This window comes from Cibotium barometz, chromosome 21, assembly GCF_041138505.1.
Source record: "Cibotium barometz isolate CiBa-2024 chromosome 21, ASM4113850v1, whole genome shotgun sequence".
In the NCBI taxonomy this organism is placed as follows: domain Eukaryota; kingdom Viridiplantae; phylum Streptophyta; class Polypodiopsida; order Cyatheales; family Cibotiaceae; genus Cibotium; species Cibotium barometz.
In genome coordinates, this window is record NC_141066.1 from 46,491,358 (window position 1) to 46,503,296 (window position 11,939).

General features: G+C 36.7%; 1 protein-coding gene across 1 annotated transcript in view; it reads right to left on the reverse strand.

Annotated features, from left to right (window-relative positions):
* Positions 1–11,524: 11,524 nt before the first annotated feature.
* LOC147627240 (pathogenesis-related thaumatin-like protein 3.7) overlaps positions 11,525–11,939 on the reverse strand; it is an 893-nt gene continuing 478 nt past the window's right edge. The window contains exon 2 of the mRNA XM_086816171.1: positions 11,525–11,939. This exon is cut by the window's right edge and continues 235 nt beyond it. Coding sequence (XP_086672297.1) covers positions 11,717–11,939 — 223 coding nt within the window. The 3' untranslated portion in view covers positions 11,525–11,716.

The window sequence follows — 11,939 nt, forward strand, 5'->3', positions numbered from 1 at the left end:
TATACATTTAGACCACATATTGAGCTATGGCATACTTATTATGGTGGCTCACCTCACAATGGATTCACACTATGGACTGCTTGTACATATAGTACTCTAGTACTTATGTTGTATTTCATTAATCTTTGTTGTATTTGATTCATCTTTGTTATCACTTTGTTTAGTAGAGAAGAAGAAGAAGTTCAACCTTCCACATCTTGCATATCTTCTCCATTGAGTGCTTGCAAGTGTTCTAGCTCTCCTTCTTTCCCAAATATTTTAATGGTGTCAAAGTCCAGTGCAAGCTAAGAGGTTAGAGAGCAAGTATAGAGCCATGGGAAGCAGTACAAGGTCAAGAGCATTACCATCGATTATCCCTTCTATACAAGTGCAACACTAGGTTCGAGAGCTACGTTGGGGCCATTGGCAACGACATCCAATACATAAGCGAAACTTTTGCTGCCAAAAATATGTTCTAGGTGCGTTTTGGTCTCCGTCAGAGCAGAGAGTTAGAGGACGTTTGCATGGAGTACTGGTAAGTCGTATTCAGATCTCCTTGTTTCTAAATAATTGATTCTAATAGGTGAAAGGTGCACACATTGGTGTGCACATAGTGCTAGCATATGTATGTGATATTTGTGGCTCGTGCATAAACCACAATGTGTGTGTGTTGGATCACACTCAAATACCACTAAGAGTATACATCAAATCTATTGTGTTTATAGATTGTAGTCAAAATTATCTGGTTGCAAGTTACCAAATGGTTGGCATGGGGCCTTACCCTGGTATATTTATTCCTAAGGACGTGTGTTAAAAATACTCCATGGTAAGGCCTCATTCCAGCCATTCGCTAACAAACATTTACAATCATGTCTCTTAATATTCCTTACCCCTACTTACCAAGTTTCATCCCCATCAAATATCGAATGGCTGGGCCTTACCTTGGCATATTTTGTTGGGGTGGTAAAGCCCATTGTGCCATCCCTAAGTAAGTGGGCGGCCGGACACCATTCTTTGTAGTCTAACTAATAAGGACTCTTTCCAAACCCTATTCACTCATTGTGACAAGGAGTCCACATCTTGTGTCTTCTTCTTCTCCATCTCTGTGCTACTCCACACACACACACAACACCCTCTGTGTGCACTCTTCAATGTCTAACACTCTAGTGTAAATCCAAACCCTTCAACTAAAGTGTGAAGATCAAAGACCTCCTCCACCTTGGCCACTTGTCTAAATGAAGCCAAATGATCGTACGATCACCCAACTCACTAAACTTCTTGACCCATTTTTGGAAGTTGGATGGTCTTGTCTTGTGATGATGGAGTGGACTGAAAGGGAAAATCTTGCTACCCACCAATGAGCCACCAATGAGTGATGGATGACTTCGGAGATAGTTGCTAGCTTTTGTGCATGAACATATCCAGGCACATCTTCATAAAGCCCGGCCAAAAACTATTGCTTTTGCTTCGAGAAATTTATCTTCTTAAAGACAATAGCTTTGAGATGTAAATCCCAAAACTTGTCTATGTAGTGCTGCATACTCTCTCCCTTTTCGAGCTTAAGAGCATGCCATGATGTTAGCACATCATCTTGAGCTTGGTCGCTTAGGAATTGCTTCATGATAGCATTCCTACATTCTTGCCAAGTTTTGGGCCGCAAACCTTGAGCTCGAAGACTCGCCCACCATTGACGGGCGGACCTTTGCATGTACATGGCCACATGACGTAACTTGGACTATTTGGTGAAGTGCTCTCCACCAAAAACCGCATCAAATTGTTGGATTAAGTTGAGTACTTTATCCGTGTTGCCATATGTACCATCAAATGTGAGAAAAGTCACATTCTTTCCACCCTCCTTGAATGTTTGAAGCTTGCGAGCTCTCTTCCAAGCATAATAGGTCCTTTTGCGCCTTCTTGGCATGCGAGTGCTTGTGCTTGACCTCTCTTGTAGAGAACTCTCTTCATATCACCTTTTGAGAGTGAAGGGCTTGATGGAGGTGAAGGAGACCTTCTCCTTCGTCGATGAAAACGGCTTCTTTTACTTCTTCCACTTTTGGATGAGGAAGATCCATCACTTGAAGAAGATCTTTGCCGTCTACAATGGGAACGTCATTCTTTAGGAGCACTTGATGGAGATTGCCCCTCCCGTTCCACAAACATTCTTACATGCTCACTCCCTTGTGGAGAATCGGCTTCTCGTGGAGGAGACTTTGTTGTAAGAACCATGACATGAGCAAACATTAAAGCTTGAACCGTGGGCCTAAAAAAGGGATTATGTTGTGCTTCATGCAAGCTTTGAACTAAGTTCCTTAAGCCATGAGTTCCTTGTGTTGAAGCTTCATCTTCCTTAAAATTTACTTGATGCCAACTATGCTCATTGTGTGGAATGAAAGACATGATTCCTTCACAATATTCACTACCTTTTTATGAGAGTGCTTGGATCGTAGCTTAATTAGAAATTCTAATTTCAATTAAGCAACACCTACAATGCTCTGATACTAATGAAACCAAGTTTAATATAAGCTTCTTTATAGCAAATAACAAGTATTTACTCAAGCTCTTTTAGTAATGATTTCCTTTAATTTCCATCCTTAGTAGTGATAGCATGTGATAGGAATAACATAGTAGCTAATGCATTCATTCAATTATTTGTACACACAAACAACTTGCATTTGCATTCATTTGACTATTCACACACACAAACCACTAGCTCATGCATTCATTTAGCTACTCACATACACACAACCAAATAGCATATGCAAAACAAGCTTGCAAATCAAGAACTTAACACCAACAAACAAGATTGAGGGTCGGATTTCTTGAGGCCGACCCCCCCTCGAAAGGCTTTGTATTAATATTTTGCTCTTGAACTCTTTACATAAAGAGAGAAGCTTGAATTAATATATCTCTTGGACCATGGAGGCTAGGATCTCCATAACCCACCATGAGCTTTTGGGCTTGTGCTTAGGACCTTGTGCTACGTTGTCCTCTTCTCAGAGCCTCAATGGTTATTCAAGCCAAGAGTACTTGCGAAGAAAAGGAGAGTCTTGAAGAGGATTTGGATGGGAGCTTGAGCTGGAAGTGCTCCATAGCCTATGTACTTATCTACCAAGGGTATTACACTAGCATAAGCATGTAACTACTAGCATATGAGTGCTTGAGCTTGAAGAGCTTTTTGAGAGCTTTCACTTGTGCTTTTTCACACTCTAATTGTCCTCTTAATGAGCAAGATAATCCACTTTTAAGAACTCAAATTGATGAGGTGGAAAGCTGATACCATTTTTAGCATCCATGTGGCGGCTTAGAGAGAGGTAAAGCATGGGTGAGTCATGGGGAAGGTTGGGCGTCAAATCCCTCCTTCCCATTTTCATAATTCTTTGTCCATGCGCCCCCTCTTGATACCTCACGTAAGCCGTATTTTAGCCCGTTTGCACTTCGTAAAATTTTGGTGAGATCCTAGGAAAATATTCCATGCACTTTTGAAGTAAAATTCACATTTTGGCACTTCTCTTTCCTTGAATTCACTTTCATACATGCCTCTTTGTCCATCCATATGTGCTTTCGTGTTCCTTTTCTCTCTCAAATGGCCACTTTTAAAGAAAGAAAAGTCTTGCTAAAGCACAACATTCATCAAACTTTAATTTTGATGACACATACCAAGATTCTATGTGGCATTTGATGAATTCCCACAAGTTTTCAACCTTGGTTTTCAATGGCTAGTCTGTAGTACTTGCATAGACTAAAGTGGGTCATCAAGTAGTGAGGGCTAAGATGGGGGGAAGGGAGTTTCATTAACCCACCTTTTATGTTGAGCAAAGGGCACTATCAAGGTAGTGTTTTCAAGAGCCTCTAGTGATTGGTCATTGCTTCAATATTAGGTGGTTAGATAAGTTGGATACAACTCTACTATGCATTGAGATCGCTTTAAGGACTAGCATTAAACAAGCTAGTTAAATGGAATGGAAAACCTCAAGAGGATTTTTATGTCAAAAAAAGTTAGCTCTTGCAAGTCACATCTTCCCTAGATATATATTTTAGAGCAAAAACTTCTCCAAAAGGGGAGAGTAATGTCAAGAAAAGTGTAGGCTAGGCTGAAGAGGATCACTATATGTAAACCCTCTATATCATGTGCATTCAAGGCCTAATTACCCCCCCCCTTTTTTGTGTAAATTTTTTATGAATAAAGTATACCCTTTTTCTATTCAATCTGTAAATATCCCCTTTATATTGTGCCCTTCTATATGTAAAGAATGTGTAGAAAAAGGATTTTAAAAATGCCTTCTATTGAACTCACATGTTAGGGTTACATATTTTAAAAAGGATTTGGTGGCTACTGAGGGGGGTCACATTGTGTAAAGTCTCTATATCTCAGGCCTATTTTATAAGCCCCCTATCTGTGAACTTATCATGAATATAGCACACTCTTTCTCTATTCAATCGGTGAATACCCCCTTTAAATGGTACCTTTTTTAATGTAAAAAATGTGTGAAAAGAGATTTTAAAAATCCATACTGTTGAGCTCATGTGAGGGCAGCTAGGAGGTGATATGCCGTATTCTCATCTTGTAGATATTGGGGAGGCTTGAGAATGGATAGGACGTACAAGGGTTCTTTCAATTGCATTTTAAAAGCATGTGGCATTACAGAATCTACCAAGAAGGGAAAATAAACTCACTCATGACACAATTGTCTACAAAGAGTGATATTGTGTTAGTAGGGAGCACACTCTTGTGGACATGTTGAAAAGAGTGGAGCTCTAGCAAAAAATAATATATTCTTCAATGACTTCAGGTTCCTGGTATTTTGTCTCTTGAAGTGTGTTAATCACAAAATATGCACAATAGGGCCAAGGTGAGTTCTAGCAAAGCATAATATGTTCTTTGGGAGATTCAAGTTCTTGGTATTTTGCCTCTTCGAGTGTATTAATCACAAGATATGCAAAATAGGGCCAAGGTGAGCAAGCACTAAACTATTTTTAAATCATGAAGCATGGGGGAATCCTTCCAAATGTAGTGATATTTTAATGCACAATGCCAACAAATGTTAAGAAAAGTCTTGTTAAACTAGTCCACAAAGGTAGGGACATGAAAGAGGTTAAACAATACAAACCTTTGACTGTGTTACACACCATCTAGAAGGTGATGGAAAAAGCTCTTACTTTGATGGTGGTCAGGAAATATGTCTCCAAGAAGAAAGTGCACAAGAGGTAGTATGGTTTTGTTCATGGTAGTTCAATTCAAGAGGCAATCCTCAATATAGTGCTAGCCCCATTGATTGGGCTTCAGACCAAAAAGAGCATTATCTTATGTTGAGTATGGAATTGGAAAAGGCACCTCCAAAATTTTAAACGTATCATGTGAGTTCACTGGGAAGGGTATTTTATTTGATAAAGTTTGAAAAAAGTTTGAAAAAAGTTCACTGGGAAGGGTATTTTATTTGATAAAGTTTGAAAAAAGTTATAAGATTACATTTACAAGAGGGGGTTTTATACGGCACTTTGAAAAATGAAACTTGTAAGTTTCTTAAGGAAGAGGGATCATTCATTACCTCATAACATTTAAGTAAAGGGGTTTTATTAATACCCTTTGAATGCAGGTGATATGGATATTTTCTTATAGGTGCACCCCCTGAGCTTGGGAGTCCATTTTTCCTGTGATAGCTGAGATGGACTTTGGGTTGCAATTTTCAAAATGGTGAAAACTTTATTCAGAATGCTCATGTAGCAATACAAGTGAATGGTTATATTACCTCTCCTTTTCTCATTAAGAGATCAATGAGATAGGGTTGCCTCTTAGCACCACTATTGTTTGCTCTTGACATAGATGCCCTTCTCAGGAACTTGGACTTGCTCTTACAAAAAGGTACCAGGACTTTACCTTTACCAAATGGTGAAATTTTTGTCTCCCATAGATGATAGCCCGTAACATTGTGAACTGTGAAAAAGAAAGCATACATGCCTTGATGAGTGTGTACATGAGGACTTCTCTAATGTATCAAGCTCTAGAATTTCACACCACAAAATTGAGGTGCTTAGACTTAGTTTTGATCAGAGGGTGCTTGAGGAATGTGGGCTAAAAGAAATTGGAGCATGAATATTTTTTATCATAGTGATGGAGTGCTTGAGGAATGTGAGCTATAAGAAATCAGAGTAGTTAATGTAATAAGATATTTGGGGTGCCTTGTGGGGCTAGGGAGGATCATTAAAATTATTGTTCTATGTGGTTTTTGGAAAAACTAAAGGCCAAGGTGGATCTTAGATCTCAAATTAAATTAAGCATGGTAGGTAAGTTAGTTGTTCTCAACAAGCATGTGCTTTATGTCATGTCTGTTTATATTGCCTCATTGATCAAGCTTTCTTCTAATGAGTGGAGCAAGGTTGTAAAGGTTTTCAAGAACTACATGTGGACATGGGAAGACAAATAGGTTTGGGCATTTTCTCATGGGGATAGATATGTACAAGAAAGGTAGATGGTGGTTGGGATCTGCCTACCATTATGGACAAGGTCAAGCAATTACTGTGCAAATGGCTAAGCAAGCTAAAAGGGATTATCAACCATAGGCCTATATCATTAAATGTATGATTGAGAGAGCTCAAGTGGCTAGAAATTAGTGGCATGGTACATGCTAGTTGGAAAAGTTGATTGCGCCAGGAGGCGGTTGTTGCAAGATCAGGGTGCCCAGTTTTGTCCACTCAGGTACCCTGTAAATAGTAAAAAAACAGGCATTTATTTACCTTTAGTGGCCAATCTCTCCTAGCTAACAAAGGAATTTCCTTTCAAGTTCTTTTGTTGGAACGCCACATGCAAAGTTGGGAATATAGTTGCATAATCTAATTAAGCATTGTATAGTTAAAAGTCCTCATTTCCTTAGGTACAAGCTCAATGTATACACCATGTCCCAAATTTGGGCTTGTTCCATAAAATGCTAATATCTTTCACATATAAACTCATATGAGATTTCCACTTTGCATCTTAGATCTTCACATAATATAGAGCTTAACTCAGTGATTTTTTGAGAAATTTTTAAGCTATTTGTCTATTTTCTTTAAATATTTCAAGTTCTTTAAAGTGTTATAATATATGCCACTTTTTGCACCCACAATAACTACCACTTAAAAATGCATAATCTTGTAGATCAAAAGAGTGGTAGATAGTGATACATTGGTAGAATGTGATGGTTAGTCAAAATTGCAAATCCAATGGTTTGATTTTTAATGATCTCTTTTCTAAAATTCTTACAGGCTATCAGAAGACCTGCAAATACTAATAATCTAATTAGTAAAATTACATTTTTGATGTAAATCATCTAAAACCTATAGGGACTAGTGTACTTGTATTGGTGCATCTATGGAAAAAAAATTACATCACTCTAAGTATGGAAAGATTATTTTTTTATTGTTTTATCATATTTTTGGTTAATTTTGATAAATTGGACTAATTTATATTAATTTAAGTTATATTGGGGTTAAATTTGAGTGTATGTGTATTTTCTATTAGTTTCTTGATCTCGTTTGAAGTACCTTCCCCCCCCCCCCAAATTTGTTGTCCAAGAATTGTCCCTGTCCAGCATAGACAAAACTAGACATCCTGATCTTGCAACAACCCCACTGGGGGGAGGATCAAGATCAAAGGGTTAGTCTTTTTGAGATTCAATATGGTAGAAATCTGGAAGAAATTTTTGTCAAATGTACAATGGTGGGTTAATTTCAGAGGGGATTCTTCCTTGAGTCCAATTCTATGGTTATCTAAGGCATTCATGAAGGAAGAAAGTCCTATTGTTGAGTGGAACAAGACACTGGCTAAAAGACTTCATAATAAAGGAATCAGGAAATTTGGACACATATGGGACAATAACATAATGAACCAAAGAGTTCCAGATAGTCCACAAAGTGTATTGAGTAGCAAAAAGATAGTTTTTATGCAAGAAGTGATTAACCATATAAGAGATGATTGGCCAAGATCTCCTTTAGCTCTCACTAATCCAAAGGTCAAAAAGTGGGGTATTGAACAACTGAGACTAGATAAGAGGATCAAATTAAGGAGAGCTTCTAATGTGTGGGCATGCTCTAATAGTCATGATATCCAAACTATCTAGAATGTTAGGAATCATAAGATTCATGGTGGAGGACCTTGTTATATTGAGTCTTCTAGAGCTTTTGCTAAGACTTTATTGAGGCAAGCCTAAAGTCTTTTGTTCGACGATAGGTAAACTCACTAGACAAAACATAGCTAAGTTGATATCTCCTCATGAAGCGTCATACTTTTCTTTTGAAGTATAAATAAATCATAGTTTGCATTTTAAAAAAAGAATGAGACCACAAGTTGCCACAACAACACTACATTAGAGAAAAACCCCAACATAAGTAACTGAGACTCATGGTGCATCATCAACCTCAACAATACAAAATGACAAAGATATTCACATGTTTTATTTTTGAACAAAATAATGGCCATCTTCAACACTAGTATCAAAAGAGCTATTAGGGAAATGAAGGATGTTCACATTCTCATTTGTTTAATACATGCAAGGGAGGATTGTTTTGTTGAGTCCCCATTGCCATACTTTATGTTTGGATTTATTTTTTTCCACTCAGTTAAATAGGCAAAAATGCCTATGACTTGATGGATGATATTCAAATGGTAATAAATGTGTAACTTTCTACTTTAAAAAACATTTTCTAATTCATCTATTTATTTTCTTAAAAATGCTTATATTACTCACACACGTGAGGAGAGGGCATAGTACCCATGGGATCCCCCCTATCCCAAAAAGCAAGGGAAAGAGCATCATGTAGGGTACCCATAACAAGGGATATGACAACTGAACACCTTCCCAACTGGAATACAAGTGGATGATAATTCATCTATTTCAAATTGTCTATTGCAATGGTGTTTTTTATTACAAGGGTGTTTTTTATTGTGAAAAAAAGTTGGCAAAACTATCTCCCTGAGGTCTAGACCAGAGCATACGATATGCTTGTATAGAAAAACGACCATGACCTAATTTTGATGGCAATTTAGAACTTTAGGCATCCGTTTCAGATATTTTGGTAGGGTTTCTCAATCACATCTACAGGTATGGTTTGCATACATGGTCTCTTTTGGATCAGTGGGGTAGACTGGCGATGTTCTTTATGACCCAGAGGTGTACAACACAAAAGCAGATATGTTGTACTACGATAAGATATTTTTGAATCAAGTAAAGGTCAAAAGAAAAACTCGCTTTTCAAAAAAAAGTTATCTATGAGAGAGTGAGAGAGCATGTGTGTGTGGCACCAGGGATTTTTATGAGCGGGATTTAAATCCTTCTCACCCAAGTGTGAACAAGCCACTCAAAATTTGAGTCGGATTAAGCCTTTTCATTATAATTTGAGATAGCCTATTTCCTTTTATCACACTAAGCTAGCGGAAGTAATCCATATATACATATGTATATATATAGATATATATATATATATACATATATATACTATATAGATATTATATATATATATACATATATATACTATATATATATGTAGATATATGTATATATATACATATATATACTATAATATATATATATATGTAGATATATGTATATATATATATATATATGTATATATGTATATATATATATATATATGCATGTGAAGCCAAGCACCTTTACATAAGGCTTCCTTTGAAGCTTTCAAAAATATCAAAGGCTTCACTGTGAAGCTTTACACCCAATTAATAGGATTCACTTGAAGCCTGGAAAGGCCTTGAAGCACAATTTTGCTTCAAAGTTAAGGCCTGACTGAGGGTATGTTTAAGAGTAGGCTCTGGTAATGTTGAAGTAAATAAATGATAACCAGTGCTGCAATATGTAGTACTCTCCTCTTGAGCAGTAATGGAGAGTTATTTATGTGATAGCATTTGACAATCATTTATCAGGGACTTCTTAATCAAAGAACATATATGGAGCAGGCTAATAAAAGTATTTAGATCAATTTTATGGCCGCAAAGAAGAGTTAACACTCCTAAGAAAAAAGGAAAGCAAGATAAGAAAGCAAGACAAAACATTAGACAAGAAAGCAAGGCAAACTAGTAAAGAGTAGAAAAAAATAAAAGTCATGTACTACAAAGTATGGTACCACTAAAACTTTGAAAGAGGGAAGAAAATAACTTTTTTTTGTTTTTTTAAGTTAAAAAAAGACAAAAGAAAGGCAAACTAGTAAAGAGTAGAAAAAAAGAAAAAAGAGTAAAGCATCACCAAAACTTTGGAAGAAGGAAGAAAATTACTTTTTTTTTTGTTTTTATAAGTTAAAAGGAGACCATAAATGATAAGGGACTTCAATCTTATCATCGGCCATATTTTTTTGAACTAAAGACATAAAATCCTCATCCCAGTCATATCCTTCATAAGAAAAAAGGCAACATTATTGCAAAACTAAGGAGAAAATTCCATGAGCAGTGAATAAATGAGGATGAGCTTTGGAAGACCATAACTCCACACTATTAACAAACTTTGAAGAATCGCTTAGATCATCACGACCTTCAATAGACAACTTCATCAAAGCATCCAAACTTTTAATCTATAATCGATTTCTTAACTTGGTTTTTATCATAGTGCATGCACTAAAACCTCTTTCACATATTGCTATGCTACAACATTGGACAAGAGCAACTTGGCATATAGACAACACATTAGGAAGTGCATCTCTCCATAGGCTATTACATGCAATGGAAGAAGTTACATCTGGAAGAGTGTATCTTACCCATTCCCTTAAAGCTTGATGCTTGTACTTTACAAACTCTCTCGTGAATTCATCAGGATCAATCACTGCATTGAAGTCTTGAATATTAAGCTTTTTAGGTGAACCATAAAATGAAACTATTTGTTCAACCTCACATGAACCATAGACCTTTAAAGCCCTCTCTAGCATTGGATGTTGAGCAGGCACAAGCACCTTAATGCACCTTAGTACAAAAATATCTTCAAACCTTGGATATATATGTATATATATATATATACACGTACGTATATATATATATCTAGATATATCTTTATATATATAAGTATATATAGATATATCTAGATATATATAGATATATGTACGTATATATATACATATATATATATATATATATATGTATATATATACGTACATATATCTATATATATATAGATATATGTACGTATATATATACATATATATATATATATATATATGTATATATATACGTACATATATCTATATATATCTAGATATATATAGATATATGTATATATATATATATATATATATATATATGCATGTGAAGCCAAGCACCTTTACATAAGGCTTCCTTTGAAGCTTTCAAAAATATCAAAGGCTTCACTGTGAAGCTTTACACCCAATTAATAGGATTCATTTGAAGCCTGGAAAGGTCTTGAAGCACAATTTTGCTTCAAAGTTAAGGCCTGACTGAGGGTATGTTTAAGAGTAGGCTCTGGTAATGTTGAAGTAAATAAATGATAACCAGTGCTGCAATATGTGGTACTCTCCTCTTGAGCATCTCCTCTTGAGCAGTAATGGTGGAGAGTTATTTATGTGATAGCATTTGAGAATCATTTATCAGGGACTTCTTAATCACATTATTACACAGGTTCATTATCATATAAATGAACGCGAGACATCGCATTATTCAAGTTCGGTCATGCACAGGTGTGCGAAATACAGAGGAGGTCATTGGCAGAACTTATTGACATAGAGCCTAAACCCCAAAAGGAGGTCATCAGCACATGTAGACGTTGTAGTCGGTGCTTCCCGTGGGGCAGGCCTTGGTCTCATCGGGGCCTCCGGGGTAGTAGCAGGAGCCGGAGTTGGCACTAGTGCACTGGACTGTGGGGCAGTTGCCGTTGGTGGGAACCCCCGTCATGTCCCCATTGTAGCCCCCAATTTTGGAGACGTCGTAGTAGTCGTTGCCGCCACTGCCGGCTACTGTAATCTCGAATTGG